Genomic DNA, 26,591 nt, shown 5'->3' with positions numbered 1-26,591 from the left:
ACTTTCTCCAGAACGCGTTGTTTCGGGTCTATTTTTAGATACTTCCGAAGTATAATCGTGAGTGTTGGCTATCGGATGAGGTATCATAAGTGTAGGAGTCGTGTCTTTCAACTGTACCGAAGGACAATTGACCCGATTAAGTATTCCTTCTAAGCACGCTGATTTGATGCGATCGATGCTGATCCCATCGTTAGCTCTGTTCTTACAGATTATATAGTGCTTAGATTCGCGCTGAAGAACTTTAAAGGGTCTTTTGAATGCCCATTCGAGTGGTCATCCATGTGAGTTTCGACGTACAAGGACGGGTTGAGCTACGCCAACTTTCGCTGCAGTGCGAATTGCGAGCAAAACGAGTGGAAGGGTGCCGGTCAACTGTGAAACTTTTGTCGCTGATGGGAAGCGTTCTACCAATCCGTTAGCTTGTGGGTGGTATATTTAACGCTATAAGAGATAGAAAAAATGCGGTAATCTTCATCTTAGAGTCTATGTCATCTATGTCTATTCTGAGTATCGAGTCAACAGCGAGGATCTTTCTCTCCTCGCAGATTGATGTTTAGTTTGATTACTACAATTTATACACTTCAACCCCGACCTGTAACAGGACATCGAAAGTAAAAACATATCCACACAAAAGCAAGATCTCATTTGAGAATCATCAAGAGGACATCTAACTGACAATGCTGTTACTCTACTATTTGGCCAGGTAATTCTCTATCGGAGGGGGGTTAACGAGCGTCTTGACTGTAAGATATGCAAACTCCTGCCGGAGTATTTCGGTGAGAGCTACCCACCAATCAATACTTTTATTCTGTCCTTCAGTTTCTGAGAGAAATAAAACAAGAACCACACCTCCAGGTATCGAGAATTACAGTCCAACTACCTAGACGTCGATCCTACGTACCAAGCGTTTCGCTATTTTTGTTGAACTTTGAATGACCTTAATGCTTCACATGTTAGCCAATAAGCACATGATAAACAGGTACTCTTTTGAAACGTTGGAACAAGCTTAATAGGTATGGTGAGATATTGGTTTTTTTTATGGCATTTTATACCAAAATGCTTCTGTCATAAATAATAAAGAAACCTACACTCGTGCCTTAAAAATCGAATTGGACTGGGCATGATACGATCATATATAATTTAAAGAGTCTAAATACTTGATTTCACTATTTTGAGGAAGCTACAATATAAAATTATTAGGAAGTGCGACAAATACTCCAGAGTTTTCGCTGGTCTGAGGTTTATCCGCGAAATTCCAAGCCATTTGCGAAAATCCCTATAACGTTTGGAGAATATTTGGGTTTTTCGTAATATTCCCCCAGACTTTGTGGAAGACTACTAATTATCGTGTTACTTTGGAAAAAATTCTTCAGAATTTCCTCGATACTCAGATATCGCTAACCCTAAAATACGAACTCCGAGTTCGACAGTGACATGACTACGTCAGTGTATACTAATAAATGTCATGTTATATGTACATAAAAGATTTTGTTCTTATATACTTTTAAGAGCAGAAAAAAGACAAAAAATATCTTTTTTTCTTCAAAAATTAATTGAACAAAGCTGGAGATGGGTGTTTATTTATTTTTATCCTTAGACGAAATATATAACAAGTAGACACAACCGACCAATCATAAGTTATTTTAGTGCGACGTCACACATTTGTTCTGAAGCATTCAAATAAAACTATACATTGAGGCTGTGATATATTTATGTAGACTTCAATCTAGCGTGAAGTTACATTGTATACAGCGAGAGAGAGCACAGAGTAATATGAATGATAATTAGAAAAGAGTATATACAAAACAACCAACGATTCACTTAGCTCACAAGATATACTTACACTTAAGAGTTAGCAACTGGAAAGGTGAACTGTCAAGAATTTATGAATATAAGATGATCCGGCAATTGAAACGAGCTAATTGGCTTGGATAAATTGTAGCAGTTCGTGTCTGGTCAAAAGATACTAAGTGTCATATGCCGTCTTCCGTGGCTTAATAAACTTTGCTACTGTTCCTATCTAAATGTTGACTTGTTTTTCTCACAAATAACTCTCTCCTGGTTGTTTTTGGCCTTTTTGTATTATCTTTGTTGTTTGTCTTATGTTATGGTGCTTTTAAATGCAAAATCTAAATCTTTCTACTATTGTTGCACTGCTTCTATTGGCTTGATCAGTGTAAGTTTTGTTGAGATATGTTCTTTAGTGAGTGTTCTCAGTAAAGCCGGTGACTATTTTTGACTGTTTTTATTAGCTTAACATTTTTATATGGCTTTCTGAGGCAGTTTGAGGGAAATGTTCCTCACAATGTCTAAGGTTTGAAGTTAAAACTATGCAAGCACTATATCCCTGTTTGTGTAATATGTTTCTCTAAAAGATAGTATTCACTAGGATTTCAAGTATGTTGAGTTTTCATGCCTCAGGATCACTACTGGATTATCCAACTAAAACTTATTGTCTTCTCTTAATGTAATTATTTTCACGTTTCAGAGCACATATATGTTGATATAATACCAACCAACAAACGGTAAGATATCACTAGTTACTAATAGTGATTTGCACATATGTAGGTGAATGATGATTAACCCACGTTCGTGGATGTCTGACCTTCCCTCTCATATATCACAGAAGGCCCTTAATCTGATAAGCATTCCAGGTTTGTCAATCTGTACATTTTACATTGATTTCTCATGTCATTGAACCCTATTCTAATAACTTACAGAAAAGTCCAAGTGACTATCTATAAGTTGATGTATCTTACCACGCTAATTAGTGCTTTAAACTTTTGTTGTATTGTTCTGCATTATTGTCACTTGTATTTAAAGTGCTTCTAATATTATGGATTTTTCGGGTTCGAAATCCGGCTTTTCAGTTGTTCTCTTATAAGGTACCAAAAACACTAGTCTTATGGAAACAGGGTGAAAATCGAAAAATAATAATTGGCTCATAGCCCAGTGTTTCAAGTAAATTTTCCAAATTTGTTTAAGTGATATGAACTACTAGTATGCTTTAAAGCAACCTTGATCAGTGGATTATAGCGATCTGTTAGGTGACCTAAATGAACCTCCACTTCTCTCATGATATAGTCTTAATTATCAAGTAGAGGTTCTCGTATTAGACTTTTTATGCAAAGTTGTAATGGGGATCAAACCTATGGTTTAGTGGTTCAAATTAAATGCGCTAAACTATCAAATTATAGTTTCACTCAATTGAGTACATAGATTTCATCTTCATTTAGTTAGGTCTCAATTTTGTAAATTTGCGTGTGGTTTTTATTTTAATAGTTTACTAATTTATCTGTAGTTCAGTGTGTTTTGAAAATGACTTTTTAACACATTCTGGAGGTTCCCTAAGATATTATTGTCATAAACTACTTTCAATTAGTTGTTTTAGTTACCTTTCATTGTAAGCTCACGGTGTACATTACGGTCAGCCATAGAATTAAGAGTATTATAAAACTGATCTTTAATATATGAATTCTACAAACTGTACTAAGTTAATTAGTACAAATAACTGAGGATCAAGGCTTGTCCAACTCAAGGTAAAAGAAAATCTTATAAAAAAACAAAATTATTGAAAGCAGTTTTAACATTTAATTTGTAAAGGACAACGTAAATCCGAAGCAACTGATTTGATATTCGCTCTCAACCTCATTACCATCAGTTTCTTAACAGAAGTTCGTTTTAGATCCTTTGTATTTAATGTACGTTCACTTTCAATCCTGTTTTTGCCCCCAAAAGCCCTGGTACGCACGAGGGTGAGGAGAGTCCACTCTCCTCGAAACGCTCTCAAATGGCCACATGTATACAACTACTACCATGGGAAGTCCTACTCACTGCCTTCTAGCGGTGGGGGTGTTGTTCACGACATCGAAAGGACGAAAAGCGAATATCCAGCGCTTTGACCGGGATGGTGGATACAGAAGATCCACCTAGGGAAGTTGGAAAACACTGGTTCCAAACCAGTGGTGCACATGGGCTTCAAGATCCTAAGGCGACAAGTGGGGTATGAACCTATTGTTGATCACTGAATACCATGGGACTGAATCTTCTAACGTTGCCACATTGCCTTGTGGATTGGACCTCTAGGTCAAAGTCTCGGGGTGTGGCTCCCCCGAGAAAATCACCTATTTCGGTTTGGGCGCCCGAAAAGTATCACGGCCGTCACAAAAACGTGATAACTACTACTGAAAAAAATTTCTCTTGCTTCAACGCTCACTCAGACAAATCTTATTCACAATCATATGACAACATCCGCTTTTATTTTTTTATACTGCGTCACTTATTTGTTCCTCTTTATTCTCATTTCGCGTATTTTATTTGTCTATGATAGAAACTCTTTCTTATCTAAACGATCTCAAGTCACTGACTGGCCGAAAGTTGAATGCTACCACCGAATACGAACACTAAAACGTCTTTCTGAAACCATGTATACCATTCAAACTGGTTCCCTTAAATGTTCGCACACTAATGCAGATCCGACAACAGATAGTGTTGGCTATGTCTTCAGAAAGTCTTAATATCTATGTCTGTTGTCTATCTGAGACACGTATTCAAGACTCTAGTGAAGTACTACGATTCTAATCTCCTTCTGTTGCTTTAAAAGGCTTGTTTCACGTGCGTTTGTCCGGGGACCCTATAGCATCTTCATCTGGTTTTACTGGCGTTCGTGGTCCACTAGGCGTCAGAGCTGAGGCAGCACTGATCGATTGGATTACCAATAACAGTGGGACACGTGCTGTTAGATCAGAAAGTTCCATTACAGTTAGAAGAAATCGGTGTAAGAGACGATGTCTCTTCATCATCTCCGCATACGTTTCGACGGATTGCAGCCTAGATGCGGTCGAGGATGGGTTTTACGACCAGTTAACTGTTCTTTTATAGTATGTGCGTTTGACAGATATTATGATACTAGCTAGATGCTTGAATGCCCAGTTCTTTCTTTCTGTTAAAGAATTTATTCTCTCTTTTATGAAAAAAGTAAAACGAATTTACGGCAGGATCGCCACTGGCTTCTATTATGTACATATCTGATAACGTCTCTAGCCACTGTGTTGCACCATCTCTGAGAACCCAACCAGAGAGTCGTGAAGGACCAACACAAGCCAGCCCTTTGCAGCTTTCTTTCATACCACGACACCATGCCATACACTGACCACCTCTCCGCTTTTTCCAACCAGACCCAGCGTCGGCAAATAATGCACGACGAGGAATTTTGTGGGACGATCTTTAAAAACCTCCGGAGGTAAGTCATCTGAGCCTGGCAATTGTTGCGCTTCAAGAGTTGGAGTTCCTTGCGGACTTACGCCTCATTTGGTGGATCAGTCGTCAAGGCCAAGGAGTACAGGACAGTCTGATCGCTGTCACTTTGGCAGCAGACCAGTTGAACTGTCCCTCAAAAGCTCTTCCCATCGTCCAAAACGTCGGTAGATGTTAGTGATTGGAATCCCGTCATCTTCACAGATTGTTTCACGCACACCAGACTTCTTTCTGTCAATGAGTCGGATGAGTTGAAAGAGCTTCCGGCAGTTACCAGATGCAGCGGCTACCTCCAACCTGTTAGCATGCTTAGACCACCCGGCTTCTCGGTCCTTACACAAGCTTTGCACAATTTCATTACGCAACAGTCTTCGTTTGTGGTCAAACACTCGGTCAACCGGAGTAGACCGTAGGGCTCCAATAAGTTGTAAAGAGCCTAAAAAAACCCAGTGCTAATAAGTGGAACGTGTTGCGAATCCGCAAGGGACTTCACTCGCCATTTTCATGGCGTCATACAATTGCGGCCGATGCTTATCTATAATTTTCAGTGGGACGGTAGCTAGCCTCGAACCTAGCTCGATTTGATACTCAGTTGCAACAGAAGCTGCAACCAATTTGGTGACATCGATCTGTTTAGGATGATGAATTTGTTGGCCACTGAGACGCAAGTTAGGATTAGTGTAAACAGGGGTATGACTAGAGTATTATAACCTACTTCTTCACAAAGCATTCGATCTGGGTGACAAAGTTACCTTCTAAACACTATCTTTAAATGCCATTTCTTCTGGTCAGTTAAAAGTTAATGACCGAATTAATAGGTGAAAGATAAATTAGTCTACACAAGGTATCAAAATTTAACTGTTTTGACTGAGATTTTTGCATCAAATGAAATCAGCCGTGTTTATATGTTATTTTGCCCGGATATTAATCAATATCCGTACCATTAATTTCTTTACATAACTTATTCCTGAATGTTGGATATTTTTCAATTTTGTTAAATGGAAAGGAGATTATTGAAACATTTGGCAACAACATAGCAGCACTTGAGTAACGGACCATGCACTCTAGAATAATTTTGAAGTTGCCGTTTAGCTGAAACAATTAATTAAAACTGACTAGGGACAGAATATCCTATTAAAATTCAGAGTAAATTGCTTTTTAAAAGTAACATATTGTTTATAGTTTGATTTAATACACTTCATTTCCTTATGGAGGTTTATTGTGTTTTTTGGTATTCTTTGGTACCAGCACCCATATTGATTCCTGTTTATTTAATTTAAATTGCCTCGGTTATCTTGTGTTCTTAGGTAGTCATAATTCATTTACGTATTCGATTACTCAACGTAGTCCTCCTTCTCCTGATGGTCCTATTTTCCGTTTGGATACATGTTTACCTCGTCCATTTTTAAGCCGAATATTGTATCCTTGGAGTGTGACACAGTCACTAAGTTTATTCGATCAACTGGAAGCTGGGATTCGATATTTTGACTTTCGTATTTGTGCACGACAAAAATGTTTGAATAAATGTAAAAATGATGAATCTGAATTTTATTTAGCACACGGACTGTACGCAAACCTGTTATCTACAGAACTTCAGAGCATTCTTGGTTTCCTCAAAGCCAATCCGAGAGAAGTTCTTATTGTGGATTGTAATCATTTTTATAATTTTGAAACTGATGAACAGGAATATTGTTTTGAATCAACTGTTTTAAAGGTAGGAACAGGTAGTTTGGTAGTATAACAGAGTAATATACAACATATTGGTCAAACACGAACCCTTCTACTAAGTTGTTAAATAAATTTGAACTAATCAGTAAATAAACTTACACGATCAAACCGTGTACGCACAACTATTTTATGTTGCAAATTAATTTCAACTGGCCAAAACTTCCAGCAGATCACCCATCGATACAACTGTCAATGAAACTACGAAATATTGAACATGAATCGGATAACAATTTCGTGCAATACATGCTTGTTTTTCCAAAACGATTCAGTTGTACACGTATTATATCACACTACTATGTACTAAAGTTTATGAAACAGATTAAATCTGGTTGTAAGATAAAAGCTACCCAGTTGATTTTTGCCGGTCATCATATTTTGTAGATTTAATAGTGATTGTTTACAATGTCATAATTACTGCGTCTTTTTGTCGTAGGACCATATTTATTTCCGTATAAAGTTGACTAAACAGTTTGTACATTAAAAATAAAAACAAAAGCCTTTTCCGATAGCACATTCATAACGTATGTTGCACTAACTAATCACCTTTCCACAAAACCTCTCATCCTCATAAAATTTTATATATCGAGTATTCAACAAAATGATATACTTATTTGGTGCTCAACAGAAAGCTAAGCTCTCTTCCAGAGTAAGGTTAAGTGTCGTTATCAGCGTCTGGGTGGAGGTTGAATATCGGTCCAATAATCTATCAAACACATACCCAATCTCATAACCCTTTATGAATTACTGATTATGATTTCAGCGTTTATGAATCCTAAGCATGTGATATCGATTATAAACTTACTTTGTTGTAAAAATGGGTAGTTCACTGCTTTTTTGATGGAACAATAATCGACCAAGATAATCGTAAATATAACTTACATAACTACTACCTCAGCCAATGTGGATAATAAATCTGAAAAAGAACTTGAAAACTTATAGTAGTGCACCACCGACTTAATTGATTTCTCATTTCAGTCATTGCCGTTTCTATTCCATGTAGTTAACTTCCCATTTAAACAATGACTTAATTCTAAATTTATTGAATTTATCTGTCTATAGTTTGTTATTTTACTTTGAATCGCTTTCTTTCAAAAAATCTATAGGAAATAGTGTCAGATTTGTAACTCACAGGGATAATTTTGACTGTGTTGGGCATTGATTTCTTGATGATTTAACTTTTGTCATATTGTTTGTGTGAGTCTTGTATAAGTGTTTCCGAGAGATAAATAAAATTGGGGATAGTCGAGTTCAATTTGTGTAAACATGTTTCTCTTTTTGGCACAATATGTAAATATTGAGTACTCTCGTGCTCAAACGTAAATCAGCTTTAATTAACTGCTATTGTCAGTCTATAATTTGGAGTCATAGTTACCTTTGCAACAGGCATATGTTGAGAGGTCAAACACTTTTATTACGGGCAATCTTCTGGCAATCAACAATTTCAGGCTTTATATACTAAAGGTATTGCCAAGGATTACGGTCTTATATTGGAAATTTGCCTCACTGGTTTACTAACTTGAACGTGGAAATCTTCGGTTTTCACACGGTTTGGTTGAAGCCTCACTGTGTAAATATGTAATCCTTTAGTAAACTGCATTACCACCATTCATTTTCTTATTGCCTTAATGTGTTTTCTTCCACTCATTTATTCCAGATTTTAGATAATGTTATGTTCCCTTATCAAAAAAATATTCCAACATTAGAAGAACTTTGGAGTGCTAAGCAACAAATCATATTTATATCCTGTCATCGAGAATCCCCCGAGAAGATCCATCCAAAATTTTGGCCTTCTAGTAGCATAAAATCATTTTGGCCGGAAACTGTTGGTCCACGAGCTATGATTTCATTCCTAAATAACCATATTAAGTAAGGTTTATTCATCTTTTACTGCTGTTGTAATTTTCTATTTTATTTACAAATATCTTGTTTGTCCTGATGTCTGTATAAGGTTCAGATTTATTGGTTTATTTTTCTTTGTTACTCTTATTTGAGAGATTACTATGAATAATAACTATTGAAGATCCATTGTTTTCTTGTTTCCTACCGCGAAAAAATTAGAACTAAGATCGGCTTTTTTATATGTATCCTAAACTATGTAGTTTTCCCGACCTGACAATAAGAAACATTACTGTCTTTATTTTTTGCAGTTTGTTTTTGTTTTTTATGCAAGTTGGTAAATTTTGAGAACATACCGTCACACAAGATAACGTAAATATCTTAGGATTAACACATATGTGGGATACTAAGATGCTATATTAAGCTATCAATGTTAAAGTTGGCAATGTTGCTTGTTAAAAAAACATCAGCATAGAGGATCATCAAGTACCAGTCTATAAAATAAGCCTGTTATGTGCATCGGAGGAACTACACTACCTGTTCATTTAAATCAAAGTAGATCTGTGGTGTTTGCTACTGATATCAACATATATAAGTAGTAAGTATCACTAATCGAGAGTGAAATGCCTGGCGGCAGAAGGTTAAGAAGATCGAAGAGAAGAGAACGAGAACACAGAGTGGTTGGTACGGAAACGAAGGAACTATGAAATCTGTGACAACTGATTGACATTTTTCAAATGAAGTATTTACTGTATGGTTCTCAGATTTTACCAAGATATTCTGTAATGTTGCATTAAAATACATTTAGTAGTCACAGCCTGTGTTCTCGTCTACTACAGATTAAGAAGATATGTGGTTTTTAGTCAAAAGTTTCTGAGATTCTACAACTTAAACCAAAATATACTACGATTGGTTATTTAACTTTTACTAATGAATACTCTAATTAACGGGATACTCTAATTACCACTGATATCGAATGGTTCTGTGGATCTTTTCAGACATTTTCAAGCGAATCTGAATATACTAAACTGAATGTTTCACTTCACTTGTCAAACAGACTTGATGTTGTATTTAGTATCCGAGCGTACAGTGCACGAAATTCATAAACAGCTGTTAAGCGAATCATCAGATTGACTATAAAAAAATAGAAATAAAATTCAATGAGAGCTATGAATCTGTTTATCAGCTATACGTTGGAGATATTGTTCGCTAGTTTTTTCGGCTCTAAAATACCTTACTCAATTTCGACGGAAATGTCTAACTGCTACCTTTATCGTTTCTGATTGTTTCATTTCAGACCACATCTTCATAGACCTGATAATATTTTCTCTGTACACCAAGGTATTCTTACTCCAACTTTATCATTCATTTTACTGCATCCATTTAGTTCAGTTCATCGTTTAGCTAAAATAGCTGGAAAGTATTATCAACAATGGTTAAATAAAGCAGATCAGTTAGCTGGACCAGATGGTATTAACATCACACTTATTGACTTTTTTGCAACTACTTACCCAACATATATACGTGATGTTGTATCAATAAACTATAAAACATGGCCAAACGATAAAACATCTACTTAAGGTTTTTTTTATCACCAGTGTTTTATTATTTTTTGATTTTCAATTTTATTTATTCCCACTTTCATACTTCCCGAGTTAACCGTTATTTTTTATAAATACGATTTTAATTTTGATAATTCTTTTCATTTAATGCATATGGTTACTCCCTTTTTTTGTAATATTTAAAGAAAAAGAATAGAAAAGCTAAAGAAGAGCTGTTTTCTTAGTTAACGTACAAATTATGGTGTTTTTTGGAAATGCTTACCTTCAGTATTCCTATTCAACTTCATCATATGAGTACTGGACGATGCTATTCGTTTCCCGTCTTGTTTTTGTGTTAATCAACCAATTTATTTCAAGTATACAAATGTGATGTATCTCATTTAGACCGAAATGATACTAAGTGTTTGTTTTATGAACATATTGATTAGGACAATTAAAAATATTTAATACATGCTTTGAATTTGTCAAATTTCAGATAACACTTCAAGATTAATACATTAATCAATAACAATTTACATCATCCTCAAAAGTGGGCTGGTAGCAAAAGACAATTTGACATAATTGTAATGATGAGGATGATGATTGAAATCTTGGGTAGTACAGTGTCTAGTGGTCAAACATTAACGTGCCACAAATACTGTACTTGAACCGTTTGTTGGTATCTGTTATATATTACATATTATCGGAAAAAAGCATCAGTGATTTGGAAATATTCATATTTTTTCTTCTTTGAATACTGAACACCATATATACAAAACTATTAACTATCCTATTTCAGTTATTATTCAACTTATAATTATGCTATTAGGGGGTAATATCAACCTGTCTGGTTGCATTAAAACTGTAAAAGTTGTCATGTTCAGATTATCTATTCCTTTTTCAGAAGATTTGCAAAGAATTGGTATGCTAGTTTAATTTAACAGTGTAACATGTAGCTTTTATAGTTTGTTTAAGCATACCGCGTTATTATTAAATTGGAAAGTACAAATTGTTTACTTGACATGATATTCCAAGTTAATTGAATATAGCCTACATAATAAATTATTAATACACCTGATTCCCAATAATATGTTGTGTACACAACATGTTAGATCTTACCTATCAAGCTTTTTCTCGTGATGTTGAAATACTACAGTATAGTGAAAGTTGAGATGGTGGAGAAGATTTGTAGCTCAGGTGGATGATTTTGGTAGTTTCTCTGAGCTGGATGGTTTGGTCCAAACCATCCAGCTCAGAGAACAAAACTCCACCAAAATAGTGAAGGTACATATTATTGACTTTTTTTCACTGATTATCTTCATATAAATTCAGTACTATTTGTTTTAGTAGTAGTGCTCTTATTCCATGATGATATGTCTGTCTCACAATTCTAATGGTCTATAAATTGAATGAAACTACAATTAAACCTATTTTTCAGAAGTCTTATTATCATTTAATTGAAATCAAAACTATCAAGAAAATTCCTTATTAAACAAATTGAAAATCAGTGGGTATTGAAAACCCTTGTTTAGTCAATTGGTTTCTGCACTGGGCCACCTTTTTATCCAACTGTTCTTTTGACCATGGTAACTCTTCATAGCCTGTGAATGATGACCCGATAAAACATAGTTTCCCCTGAATAAAAATTAAACAGTCACCCGGTTTCGGTCGTCCATTATATCTTTTTAGTAATAATGGGCATTCCTGAGAATTATTTTCATTATTATTTATATTTTGCGCTATATCATAAATCAAGAATCGATAGTCTGCCATTCTCGTAGATATTGATGCACATGCTCCAGTTCCTGCAATTTTGCATTTATCGTGTAATTTTTCTGAGAAATGATCACTTGCAGTCACAATATGAATCTTATCATTCACAGTACGACTACTTGTTGGTAATGTATTTTGTTGTTTTATATATAACTGGCAAAGAAGATCACATATACCAATATGAATCCCATCTGGCAACCTAAATGTAAATAAATCATTATAATTACAAATAGTAATATTTATAGTATCATAACAATTCAAAGAAAAATATAACTTTAAATATACTAACTCTTTTCATTTATTTTGTTGTGGTTTATCAAAGCAAAATTTATTTTATTATTTCACGGATTATTGTCCGGCGCTTTAACCGGGTTGGTGGACATGGAGAGTCCACATAGGGGATTCAGGAAACCCTGATCCCAAACCAATAGCGCACATGGGCTCCAGTATCCTGAAGGAACAAATGGCGTATGAACCAGCTGCTGGTCACCGGCTACCATGGGACTGCATCTCCTTACGTTGCCCCACTGCCTTGTGGATCAGACCTTCAGGTCGAAGGCTCTGGGTGTGGCCCCCTAAGAAAACCACCTGCTTCGGTTTTGGCACCCGGGCAGTATCACAGCCCTCACACATATCAAATGAGATCTGTATGGCGCATATGTATTTGGTGCCTCTTTGTACCAATATCTATGTGTTAAAATAAATAAATAAACGGATTCTTGTATGTGTTAAATTTCATTTTTATAAATGCAAATTTATTAATATTTACTCAAATAATAAATCGTCTGTCAATAAATTTCATCTCTAGACGTAAATAAAGCCAGTAATCTGTTTTATTATATTAAAATACTAAATCAATTATTTTCATCTTGTCTATTATTGTAACAAATTAAATATTTCACAGAACAGAAAGAATATGTACTATCAATACACTAGAAGAGGAAGTAATGAATAATTAAAGAATAACGGATACTCACAAGACTTTATTGAGAAATATGAGGAATGTGAAGATTAAAAAACCAGAGAAACTACAACAAATAAAAATAGGTTTTTTATTCAGCTTAAATTCAAAGGTGATGATATCACTGGGTCAGTCAATATGAGGCTAAAAACTTCATTGACAAGAACATATTCTGCAGCTACTAGTCAGGTTGAATATTTTACACATAAACAATACTATAAATTTCTCGTAAAATATTCATCTTCGATTAATTGAATAGTAATTCTATCTGATTAAGCTTCTAGGTATTGATTCAATCAATTTAGTTACCTTAGTAATCTCAATATTTTATTTAATCAGATTGTTGACTACATCATTTACCCTTACCTTTAGGCTAATGAGTTATATTAACCTTCTCAGTCATTTTATCATTCTTGTATATGATCTTGAGCATGTACGTTTGATAGTATGATGTGTCTATATACTTGCTTATATCTTTGGTAATTGTAAATGTTAGATCACGTCTTAGTTAAATTGAATTGACGCATCGATCCTCTCTAGCTCTCATCTTAATGTGTTTCTGAGTAAACGAATACATAAAATAAATTAATGTTTGGCTTTTCATTACCGCTGTCGCTCAAATGGCATTAGTCTAAGTGGAGTATACGAAAATAAACGAGTAATTTATGTTCATGGCTCATTCGTTCATCATGGAGTTAGGGAGCCGGCTTACAAGTCAAGCTTTAACGATAATAATACAATTAAAGGTTAATTCAATCTGATAACTTTTCATTGATTTTTATAAATATATAACGTAAATACCGGGTACAAATTGAATCAGTTTCATTGAAATACTTTTTTAAGAAAATATGTCTTACCTGGAATCGTAAACGATTATCACTGCAGCCTGATATGATTGTATCAATTTACTCAAGAATATATCAAATTCTAAGTCAGTGATAGTCGGTGGTATATGACGACTGCATCGACAGCCTTTATTTGATATCATACTTAAAGTTGACAAAAACTGATTGTCGAATTTTGATGGATTAATCAAAACATTCATAAAAGCTTTTTCTAATGATTTATTTTCATCATAGTTCAGTTCAGCACTGTGTTCCAATGTAGTCTCATCTAGTTGTCTAAGTTTGTTTAGATGTTTAAAATATTTGTAGTGTTTTATCTCATTCAACCATGATCGAAGTAACAATGGACATGCAACTGGAAAAATATCTGTTGCATTAACAATTGAATAATGTTTTTCCATCATCATTTTTTGATTGTTTTTAGTACCTAATGATCCTGTAAAGTTTTCATTCATAAGTATTGCTTCCGAAGATTTGTCATTTCTTATAATAAATGGTCTATAAATGAATTATATGCATCGTTATTATTTTCGTCAAGTGCGAAAAATTACAAATAATAATCATGTAATTTGCTCAAAAATGTCTTAACCATGATTTTGGTGTAAAATATTAATTTACAGCTATATTTCATCTACTTCGTTTTTAACTGTCAGATATTACCTCCAGTACTCACCGAATAAATATGACTTGTTGTCCTCCAGAAAGCTTACACTTAATTTTTTAATCGATTTTAATACTTTATAGCAGAATCCTAGAAATTCTACGGAAAAGAATCAACTGTCAAGTTACTTCTTATCACGGTGAGCATTCATGCTTATATTAAAAATTTTAAGGGCATAATTCTATGAAAAGTGCTCGATAATGGCTAATTATGATAGTCTAGTAGCAAATTCATTTGGTGTAAATGATAGTTATCCGGTTGCCAAAAACCAGGGTAAATGAATCAGGGTTCTAACCCGTGAATTGTCAATTAATGGCGCTTTAACTACCGAATAAACACTTAGCATAACTGTGAAAGGAATATTTTGTTTGCAACAACAGTGTAATAATTTTGTACTACTGAAAAGTAGAATTTGAAAACGTATGCGTATGTGTATTTACTAAGGTTATCATTACCAAGATTACCCCACTTCTACCTGAAGTTTGTGCTGATGTTGTTCAGAAATACAATGAAAGCTTTACTATCAAACCATCCAGCACAGAGGACGTAGCACCACGAAAATTATTTTGAGCTGAAAATCTTCACTACTCTATAGTTCATCTTAATGTCACTGTTCTTTCACATCTATATTTTGCCAACTTGTAACTTCAAACAATTGTTTTCACTAGTCCAAGTATACACCATTTGATTTACAGTTAGTTCTGAAATTGCAGAAAGGTTCAGTTCAATTGATATCGGCCAATTAATGCTAACGTTTTGGTAGTGATAAAGTAATCCAGCTGAAAAAAAATGTTAAGTACAAACAGAATCCCAAGCGTTAGCTACTTCTTCTAATTAAAGGCCAGCTTAACGATTAGTTAATCAACTGATAAAATGCAGTTGTCACCGTCTTTTAACAATAAATTCTGCCCTCTATTTTTTATAGTTTAAATGTAATGAGTAAAATACTTGAGAAGTATTTACAGTACAGAAAATCAGTCAATTATTTAACAAATTCCTACTGATTTCTTTTTCTACTTACAAACATATCATTTAAGCCCAAATTTATTTCATTGACACTTACTCTTTATTCTTGTCATTTGTAAGGAATGTATCCGGATATTCTTTTTTAAAAGGTATTTTGTTGATATTCCTTGCTGAATTGAACTTCGATAATCTTATCGATTTTTGTCCGAATGAGTTAAAAATAAGTTTATCAGAGTGAACCAATGAGTTATAATCACTTGCTCGATTAGTAGATGATACACTTGTAAATGTTCCATATCGTTTTGTCATATAGTCCAGACTCTGAAAAACATATTTTACAGCAATGAACAATTTTTATGAGATTATCAAATTTTTGGAACTTTAAACATCTAAGTTTAAGAATAACCAATAGAAGTTTGTTTTCATCGCGAGATAACTTTAGTTGAAGGAGCATGAGGACTAAAGTACATTGGTAAGTTGCTCCTTTTTAGTTTAGGACTTCGTGATAGTGGGAATGGCTAGTTGCTCTGTGGATCAAACCCAGTAACTTTAGACGTTGTGGTGAAAATTGCAGCCACATACCTCTGAATTGACAAACAAGGGTCAACATTTCTAACTTTATTGATTTCGTGATACAATGAGATCATTTCTAACATAGATGAACTATTTCAGTTACAGTTTTACACTAAAAATCCTTGAAGCTAGTCACCAATCAGAACTTAATTATCATCAAAGTAAGAGATTCGTGGAGATCGTTTAGTTTCCAGTGAGTTTTTATGGGGGTAAATACGGTAGTTCTTTTGGAATAATCTAGTGAAAAGTCAGTGTTATCTAGTCTTGAAAGCTGAACAGATTTTGTCAATCAACTTTCTGATCTGGTCAATAACTTAAATGAGTCAACAGATTTTATGAAGTAAATTTAGTGATTGAATGTAACTAGTGAAAAGTTGTGTAAAATGAGTTTAGTTTACGTGTCTTCTAGTTATGTTATCTGGTCTCCTTTTATCACATTATAATATACAATGAACATTTAATACATTTTGATTCTTTTAAATGAATTTCTACTGGATATCGTTCAATACTAAAAGGTACTTGGTATATTCATCTGTCTTAATACTTCATTACAAACATTCTGTTTAAACTTGGAAATATCAAACTACTGAATTAATTAGTGTAATTTTTATAACTAAGTTATCAAATATGAATCAAGCTACTACCATGAAGGTTTGATTTGATAATTTCGAATAAATTGAGCATTGGGTTGATTGTTATAAATAAAAATAATATATTTGTAATATCCCAATGAGTAGAAAATTGGATTTTCTGACGTTTCGTGACTTAGTGTAAGTCACTTCTTCAGAGAATAAATAACCAAATTAAAATTAATCCAAGTTTAAATAGTACAACGGAACAATGCAAGAATAATATTTGATCAATCAAAAAACAGGTCTGAACAAGTTGATGTCATGCCATTTCTGTCATGGTGATTCACAAGTGGTATGTATGTAAATTTGTGTGTATGTATATGTGCATTGTTTAAGAATGAAAACTTGTGTGACCTTTATGGTAAGAAAGGATAGAGTTTAAATTTGTAATATGATAGTGTGAAATTGTAAATACGATCAGACTGAATGGCTAGGATAGATGGTCCAAGTAGGATGTATATTAAGACCTTCCTTTCTACTGAGAGAAGTAGGATTAAGCATTATATGGAACGCCTCAGCTACCCTCTTTTCTTTGTAGTTGGAAAAGCCTTTTTGCAATATTTTGATATTTTTAAAATCGATTTGGTGGTTGTTGAAAATGGCATGAACTGCTATTGCCGATTTTAAAAATATCAAAATATTGCAAAAAGGCTTTTCCAACTACAAAGAAAAGAGGGTAGCTGAGGCGTTCCATATAATGCTTAATCCTACTTCTCTCAGTAGAAAGGAAGGTCTTAATATACATCCTACTTGGACCATCTATCCTAGCCATTCAGTCTGATCGTATTTACAATTTCACACTATCATATTACAAATTTAAACTCTATCCTTTCTTACCATAAAGGTCACACAAGTTTTCATTCTTAAACAATGCACATATACATACACACAAATTTACATACATACCACTTGTGAATCACCATGACAGAAATGGCATGACATCAACTTGTTCAGACCTGTTTTTTGATTGATCAAATATTATTCTTGCATTGTTCCGTTGTACTATTTAAACTTGGATTAATTTTAATTTGGTTATTTATTCTCTGAAGAAGTGACTTACACTAAGTCACGAAACGTCAGAAAATCCAATTTTCTACTCATTGGGATATTACAAATATATTATTTTTATTTACTACTACCATGAAGTCCACTTCGCTTCAATACAAGAAATATAATGATTTGTCAAATGAGTGATATGTTTATCTTAAACATACTCTGTATCGAATTAACTGGTGTGCATTTTGTGGTGATGAAATACGTTGTCTCTGAAGACCTAGGCAGTGACGCATTATTTCCAGCCATTGGTTACAAAGAAATCTGTGAATAAATAGAAGGATTAAACTGGTAAATTTATAGTTATTAAATATAAGGATATATTACTCCTATGCAATTACTATCATTCCTAACTTCATAGTTTGTAGAATTTAGAAATACATTGATGACGTAGTTAGTTGGAGCTAGTTTGAACAAGTACATTTTGTGAACTAAACTATTCAAGGTATACTCTCTGTAAACTCTTGCTCTCATTGAACATTGTTATCTAATTTTTGTTTGTAATATTTGTATATCAGTAAAAGTATCCTGTAACAATTCAATTTTATTAACGAAATACTGAATATAAAAGCATTAGGACACTATAGCAATATATAGATATACTTGTCAAGTGATTTAAGGAATCACAAAATTTGAAGTTTACAAGAAAAATACATAAACACATGTGCATACGTACATTTATTCATGTATTCAGAATGGGACTAAACATAGATACTTTGATTTAATAGTTGATTTCACGAGTCAATTGAAGCTAGACCATCATGGAAAACCTGGAAGCACTGGACGGCCGGTTCGTCCTAGTGTGGGACCCCTCAGTAGTGCATATCCACGATCTCTCCACGCAGGATTCGAACCCAAAACCTATCGGTCTCACACTAGGATGAGACGGTCGTCTAGTGCTTCCCAATTTTCCATGGTGGGCTAGCTTCCATTGACTCATGAACTCAACCATTAAACTACTATAATATCCACAAAACCCCTTTCTGATAATAGATACCTTAATCAATATCTAGATATCCTGGCAAATCTTATAATGATTTTTAGTTACACTTTGGTTCTGGTCAGACAAATAAAATAAATTGTACTAGTCATTTTTACTCAGTATTAAAGTGCTGCAGTTAAAACACAGTGTTAGCTTAATCGTGAGAGAGAGTGATTAGTAATGAATTAGATGGCATTGTTGTCCTGAATAACTATAAGAGGTTAGCTATTAAATCATTCACTTCAGGGAACATAACACTACAGAAGAAAGCCTATGAAAAGTTATAATGAAATGGATTACAGCTGACAGCGTAACATCTGACAAGACCTGATTTTTGAAACTTTATTAGCTCCTCATTATAAAGAATAACCTCTCAGTATCTGATTGCCACTGAATCCAATTAAGTCACCAAAATTTCATCTCATATGTTTGAGTGAGAATAACCACTCTTCTTGATTTTAAACAAATTGGTAATAACACTATTTGTTCTCAACTCTGCCTGGATCCCTTCTGGGGCTACTGCCGGTCCAAAGCCCAGATAAAAGAGGAGGGTTGGGCATGGGGTTAGCGACCTCATCACGTAAGAAACTAACTCACTAAAAAACACTAACCAGAAAAAATAATTTGGAACTAATTGTTCTCATTTTTAAGGATATATGTGTAAAGTTATCTCAAGTGACTAAACAAAATAAAAATAGATTACATCCTCTAAATCTTTGGGATACTGAATTCCAGTGATTGAGATCATGAGTCAATTGAAGCTAGACCACCATGGAAAACTTGGAAGCACCGAACGGCCGCTTTGTCCTACTATGGGACTCCTCGGAAGTGCGCATCCACGACCGCACCTCGCGGGACTTGAATCCAGGACCTATCAGTTTCGCGCGCGAGCGCCTAACCACTAAACCAATGTGCTGGCCGGCATCCAACAGTGTCAATGTCGAATTTCAACTAATCCACGAGATTGGGCGACACATCCACCACTGTCATCAGCGAGTCCCACAATAGGACGAAACGGTCGTCCAGTGCTTCCAGGTTTTCCATTGTGGTCTAGCTTCAATTAACTCATAATCTCGACTACTGAAATTATTACAATCTCCACAAAACCCCTTCTAATACTGAATTTCTAAAAAAAAAATAAGTGCAGTAAACAGACTAACCTTATTTGTTTCATCGACTCAGTCAGATGCCTTGAAAGTGATTGTAAATCATCATTTGGTGGAATATTCTTAAATAACTTTTGTAAACTTTCCTAACAAATAGAGTATAGTGATTAATATAATTACGTATTTACGGTTTGTTTAAATTTCATAAAAATGCATGATACTCATTGAAAACAGTTTGTCCTTAATGATAAGATTAAGCCTAAATGTTGTGTTTATTAATTCTAAGTCTAAATCAAATATTCGTCTACCATACTTGAAAACTGTGAAGCTGAATAAGTTATGTTGTCGAGTTTTAAGTGGTCACTGATTAAGTTTCCGATTTGACTATTCATTTCTTGAGTATTGTAACTCCTGGAGCTATCAAACACTTGCTTAATATGCACTTATTTTCAATAAACAGTTTACACCTGCAAGAAAACCATTATTAATAATCAACAAATGTTTATATCACTATTATAACTATAAAAACTACTAATATTTTTAGATGAATAGTTCATTGGTTTCATATTCTATCCATAAAGTATTAGCAAAATCAGGTCATTTCTGAAGTACTTTTTACATGTGCTTTACACTTTAGTTTATCATAATTGAATACGTTCTTCGGAATATGAGAATAAATCATCCATATTCTCATGAGTGTATATTTATTATTTAAATAAATGTTAAATTCTTTGAATTTCGTACATTAGTGAAGGAAAGCAGAGTTAGTATTCAATACTGACTAACAGTAATGAATAACATATTATCGCACACCTTAAATAAGACCATGAAATTATTCAATTAGGTACTATCATAAAAACCTTATTCTGAGAATTAAAGCAGACTATAATCGACTTATAGAAAACTGGTGATAGATAAATCTGTAGTGTAACTGTGTGAATGAATCCCAAGACAGGTTTTAAATCTCTGTAGAAAAACTATTATTGTTACAATTATCAGCATCAAGACTTGACTTGATAAATTCGAATAAATCGATATGATGTTTGTTGAAAATAACACGTACATCCATTGCTGGTTTGATTAATAGATTTTACAGTTCTACAGGATTATTTCGAGATCTTTTCTGTGGCTTAAATGTTCTTTGGGATCGGAATTTTATAAATATTTGATTTTGTAAAAATATACAGATGGTTTACGTTTACTATATAAAGAGTAACAAACATTCATATTTATGTCTGGACTCAGTAACTAAGTGGATAAGCGAACAGTACTGCGTTCAAGTCACGGAGTGAATATGAACTTTAGGATGCAAGTACATCTAGATTATAAGTTCCAAACAGGAAGGAACGCGCATTCTGGACTTGGGTTACACACATTTCATTTGGTGAACTATGTTCACTTTAATTAGATCAGTGAGTTAATGTACTATGTTCGTCTCTTTAAAATGTAAATCAATCAAAAACACGAAGTTCAGCGATGAGATCTTTATGTAAAATATTAATTCCGTGAAGAAATATGAACAAGGAATAAACATGATGATCAAAGGTCAATTGCAATTTAAGTGTTTTTAATAAACAACGTAATTTGAGTTAAATTGTATATAATTTTCAACTACACTACAACAAAATATTAGCTACAGATATCTACTTCAGTCTAAAGAAATGTGTAGTGAATTAGACTTTAAGATAATTGATCTTAAAATATATAGTAGTAATGAATAGAAAATTTAAAAACTACACTTAGGTAATAATGCAAGAGAATTGACTATTTAAAAAGAACTCGGAGTACCAATTCTGCATTTTAACAGCTGTTATCCATTTGCATTTATAGCATAATTTATCATCCTTTACTAGAAAAGAAAATCTTCCATGAAACTCTTACTTTCTTTTTTTAAAATTTTAATTAAGGCTTAAAAATCCAGGTTAATGGCTAATGTTAAATTATTTGATGCTCATTTTTAATTTAAATATATACATATATATAACCAAGGCGGCTACCTGTTCCTGCCATCTGAATATTTCAACATGTCATCCGTTTTCTTGTTTGTTTTAATATATCATTTTGCCTATTATTAGCGTAACCTATTCAGGTGCGTTTGTCAAAAGTGTACAACATTTCGTTGAATAACATCATGGTTGCTGGCAATATGCATCGAAAAGAGTATACATTAATCAGATGTCTATTCCTGAACTGATAACATCTAACTGGAGATCAGTCAATATTTATCGCAAGGGTCGATCAAGAAATAAGAAAAAGAAAACTTGTTGAAATACTTTGTGCTGAGAATTCTATATTGTACCAAAATGTATAACATTGAATAAAGCCACTAATAATAATACGAGAATTAAATTTATTTACTGAACGCATTAGTTATTCGATTAGAATTTAACATGAAATTATGTTTACATACTCTTGAACTGATGCTTAACATTGTTGTTGTAAACCCTGATTTGTAAATTTCACGTTAACATAAAACAATTTTTTAACAATACATTTAACTTTCAGTATAAAAAGTCTAAGCGGGGGGGTAATCTTATTAAAAATAGGTATAATTTCAAAAACAAATTGAGCAGGCAAGACTTTGAAGTAACCAATTTTTCTTCCAGTTAGGCTCGTAGATGTTTGGAACTGATTTCATTTAAAACACAACCGGAATAATTTTACAATTTCACTAAGATACTAATTAAACGAGTACATATTATTTGTTTCTTTAATTATACTTTGGTAAACCACAAACTTATTACATAATCTATATACATCAAGCATTCAATATCCAATCATTAAAAATAATTCGTCCTAGTGACGTTCGTACCCATATTTTCATTCTTTCCCGTCTTCCTTCATGCATTTGAATGAATCAAAACCATTATTTCATTCGTTTCATTTTCAAAAAAAAACAAACACCTAACATCAATATCTTATGCATAAGTAGACTTATCCAATCCTCATGATATTGTTATAATCAACAAAAATGTTTAAATAGAATAAGAATGATTCTTTTATTAATCCAATCACTGGCTATCTACAGATAACATATAACCTGCATCGAATAGAAATTAATAGATAAGGGAAACTTTCATTTTATTCTATTTAGTTGAATAAGATATCAGATCTTTAGACTTACAAACTAATCTCATAGATATCATCATAATGAGATTATCGTGAGCGCTTCATTGTATATGGCAAAACATTTATCTTGATTAATAATAATAATGACAAGTATTCTACTTCTACATTACTGACTTTTTGATCAGTATCTAGCCATTTACTACATTGCTAGTATGTTATATAGTATGAAGAAAATATTTATATAAACTTCGTTTAACCTTGGTCACTACATAGGACCACACTAACTCTGTGACTTCGATTTACTAAGTATTGTTTTGAAGTAACTTCAGGAAATGTATCATTAAACACTAATCAAACGACTTAGAAAATTATTTTGAAAATCCATTCACCTAGAGTCGTAAGGAAAACCAGTAAGTGACAAAAATTAGGCTCTCTAGTCAAGATGAAGATTAATAAGCGCACATGTGATCATTTTATAGAAACCAAAGTGTGACTCAGGCATAGATTCCATATAATTAATTTATGGCCACAATACAGCAGCTAAAATTGTTCTAGCATGATATCTACCTACCTGGATAGGAAAGCATTCTACCAAGATGTTTCGCGGACACAAATATCCTATACCTAGATAGCCTGATGAAATCCCATAACTTGTGTTAAAACTATTATAAACTTAATACCGTGTATATACCCTGACTTTTTAGTGTCCATATTTGGCACAAAACGACCCCACTTAACCTCTCTTTAACCCGCAGAGCCCAGTCTTAGAATCTTTTGGAAACGATTATAATTGTTTGGATACTTATATACGAATATCCTACCGCGTTGGTTGAAATATAAAATACTATCTCCGCCGTCTGTTCTTCTGCTTTATTGGCCACGGCCTTTGCTTGAAGACTATAATAGTGTTATAACGTCCTTTTAGGCTTTCCTACACTACGTTGGATTTTTGGCCCGGATTATTATTAAATAATACTATTGGATTCAGTCTCTCTCATTACGCCGTTGGTGCAATTTTGCGCAGAGGAATCTTCGTTAATCAAGTGAACTCATTTGTGGTTGTTATCTCAGAGAGCGGTTTACAAGTAACATTCCTTTCATAACAGCTGTTATTACCTTGTTGTTTAATATACCATTTGTATTCTAACTATAATTTATTAACTTTTGGTTTTACTCATAGACAGACACCTAGGATTTTACTGTTAACTCTTTTGGTATATTATTAATAACCTTGCGTATTGATATATCTTGAGTAAGCTCTTTTGCTGGGATACACCACAATATCACTAATATATCGTGAGTCAATTGAAATAAAAAAACATTGAATTTAAAAATAAATGGTCGATTAACGTCAGTCTATTTGAGAAACTTGAAAGTTTCTTTATAGGTTATAAGTAAGCATTGATGTGACACTTCAAACAAGTGAAAAATATTCCCCAACTGCACCTTGTTCGTCAACTAATTTCAAGCTAATTAATTCCAATCAAAAACCAAAACTATCTTCATATTTTGAATTGATCTTTGAACTAATAACTTCAAAGATTGGTTTCCATTTTATTTACTAAAAATAGAGCCTTATGCATATTTCCTTGGATGCATGCTATGATCATACAGCATCATATGATAATCACTCACATAAAAGTTGATCAATATTGGTGCTTATGTGGATAGTTATATGTGTGCAATAAAAATCAATAATCTGACAAATAATTGTGGTTGATAGATACATTTCGGCTACGTATTATTTCAAAATTCAGTAATTATGATTAATTACATTTTGGCTACCAGTTGGACTAAAAACTAAATCAAGGTCCTGATATAACCGAACGGTTTTCACTAAATTATACTCCGTATTAAAAAGCTTTTATTTATGCAGAAATTGTTAAATACACAGAATCGGTATAAATTTCCTAATTCTACAAAAAGCGATTCTCATCGGCAGTTTAAGCCACACTGCGGAAACATCTATACTATATTAAACTAAATGTTGTTTATTCGCTTTAACATGAACATTTATGCTTGTTTTATCGTTTAAAAGTGATATTTCATGTTCGGTAAGGACTTACGAATACTTTTCAGTGGGATTTACAATACTATTAATATTACCTCTCAGAAATCATGTGATAACTGATTAACTCTGAAGTCATAGTTAAGATGAGGAAGTGAATAATCCATTGAGCAGTTCAACCGCGTTTCTCTTAAACATCATTCGCTCGTCACAAACACTGTTAAAAGATCCTCAAAATGGTAACCAAAGCTGGTGTAAATTTTACGCAACCTCAAGCAATAGGTCTTGAAAGCTTGATTCAAGAAATTTTAAGCTACATTAATTAACGTTTCCAGATTACAAGAAAACAGGAAAAGTATACCATGTTGATAAGGTGTCTTCACTCGAACTCATATGGTCATTTGGATACCTATAATGAGTTATCATTTGAAATGACGAACACTATTGACATTTCCTTAAGGTATCCATTTTTACTATACCTATCCAACATTGTAATCTGTGAAGAAATCTCAATGAGAATCCCGAATTTATTAAGCAAAAGATGATACTCCAAGATTATTATGCTGAAAACGAAATCTGAAAATAGGTCATTTACTTCGTTCATAGATTTTATCCACCAGAGGAAAGTGATTTAACACAACTTAGGCTGATTATCGGTTATTATTATTATTATTATTATTATTATTATTATTACTGCGATGATTATTATTGGTTAGCGCTTAATCGAAATCTATTATGGTCCAAATTATTTACGGTTAATTTGTAGGGATAAATGAATAAAAACGTTAATGTTTAGATTGAACTCAAAATCAATATATCTTGTTAGCAATAGACTCAGATACGTATATTTTAGGTGGCTTTTCATAAATAAAGATGAAGAGTTTCAAAATAAGTAGTACAGATAGTGTTTTTTAGACTCCTTAATACTTAACCGATGATCATGATATAATTTGAAAACAAATAGGAAAGCTACGTTATTATTTATGTCAGCTAGCAACTGGCTAATTATAAAAAGACAAGTGACTTATTCATGTGAATTTATATACATTTTATTCAATTTTTTATATTTATCTTAATTTAGTTAGAGGTGATCAGCCACTTCTCCATGTTTCAGCTCCATACATTAACGTTCACATCGAAGATGCTGACTTTGGTGTTGGCTGATAGTTGTTTTGAGTTCCATATGTTCTTCAATTGTAAAAATGCAGACATTGCTTTGCCAATCCTTGCTTTCACATCTACAACAGATCCTCCTTAATCATTAACGATGTTGCCCAGATACGTGAAAGGTTCTACATCTTCCAGATCTTCTCCATCAAGTGTGATTGGGTTAGTTTTCTCTGTGTTGTATTTGAGGATCTCGCTTTTTCCGTTTTGTAGATTGAGGCCTACTTCTGAACAGGCTACCTTCAACTGGATGTGTTGCGGTGCATAAAATAGGAGAGCTAGGTCATCTACAAAGTTCCTCCTCCCAAATCTTCCTGAACATTACGTGGAGCATGTTTGCAGTTGCTTCCGTGTCTGACTCTAGTGCTTCGGCTGGTATATTGTCAGTTACTTATGCTTCCCCACTCCTGATTTGTCACATGGCCATCCTGATT

General features: G+C 33.4%; 2 protein-coding genes across 4 annotated transcripts; one reads left to right on the top strand and one right to left on the bottom strand.

Annotated features, from left to right (window-relative positions):
* The first annotated feature begins 926 nt into the window (after nucleotides 1–926).
* PLCXD3_1 (PI-PLC X domain-containing protein 3) lies at nucleotides 927–24,130 on the top strand. Of its 3 annotated transcripts, XM_051213116.1 has the most exons (7): nucleotides 927–1,013; nucleotides 2,489–2,525; nucleotides 2,569–2,654; nucleotides 6,564–6,970; nucleotides 8,639–8,850; nucleotides 10,118–12,339; nucleotides 23,908–24,130. In XM_051213116.1, exons 3-6 carry the CDS (start codon nucleotides 2,573–2,575, stop codon nucleotides 10,398–10,400), a joined length of 984 nt encoding a protein of 327 aa, XP_051069060.1. In that variant the 5' UTR covers nucleotides 927–1,013; nucleotides 2,489–2,525; nucleotides 2,569–2,572; the 3' UTR covers nucleotides 10,401–12,339; nucleotides 23,908–24,130. The 3 variants fall into 3 exon arrangements, with proteins under 3 accessions (XP_051069060.1, XP_051069061.1, XP_051069062.1); XM_051213117.1 differs by lacking the exon at nucleotides 10,118–12,339; XM_051213118.1 differs by lacking the exons at nucleotides 10,118–12,339; nucleotides 23,908–24,130 and adding an exon at nucleotides 21,989–22,404.
* MS3_00005094 (uncharacterized protein) lies at nucleotides 13,067–16,748 on the bottom strand. Its single transcript, XM_051213119.1, has 2 exons — nucleotides 15,665–16,748; nucleotides 13,067–14,438 (listed from the first exon to the last, which is right to left on the bottom strand). Exons 1-2 carry the CDS (start codon nucleotides 15,874–15,876, stop codon nucleotides 13,949–13,951), a joined length of 702 nt encoding a protein of 233 aa, XP_051069063.1. The 5' UTR covers nucleotides 15,877–16,748; the 3' UTR covers nucleotides 13,067–13,948.
* Nucleotides 24,131–26,591: the final 2,461 nt, after the last annotated feature.

Source organism: Schistosoma haematobium, chromosome 3 (genome assembly GCF_000699445.3).
Source record: "Schistosoma haematobium chromosome 3, whole genome shotgun sequence".
NCBI lineage: Eukaryota > Metazoa > Platyhelminthes > Trematoda > Strigeidida > Schistosomatidae > Schistosoma > Schistosoma haematobium.
The sequence above is the reverse complement of the archived record's forward strand: the minus strand, read 5'-3'. Positions and strand labels throughout refer to the sequence as shown.

Excerpts from the sequence above, each read along its gene's own strand:
- MS3_00005094 (XM_051213119.1), bottom strand. The coding sequence starts at position 15,876 with ATGACAAAACGATATGGAACATTTACAAGTGTATCATCTACTAATCGA. Across the intron at positions 14,439-15,664 it reads ACAAATGACAAGAATAAAGA|ACCATTTATTATAAGAAATG; the intron begins GTAAGTGTCAAT and ends ATTCATTTATAG.
- PLCXD3_1 (XM_051213116.1), top strand. The coding sequence starts at position 2,573 with ATGATGATTAACCCACGTTCGTGGATGTCTGACCTTCCCTCTCATATA. Across the intron at positions 6,971-8,638 it reads TTGAATCAACTGTTTTAAAG|ATTTTAGATAATGTTATGTT; the intron begins GTAGGAACAGGT and ends CATTTATTCCAG. Across the intron at positions 8,851-10,117 it reads TTCCTAAATAACCATATTAA|ACCACATCTTCATAGACCTG; the intron begins GTAAGGTTTATT and ends GTTTCATTTCAG.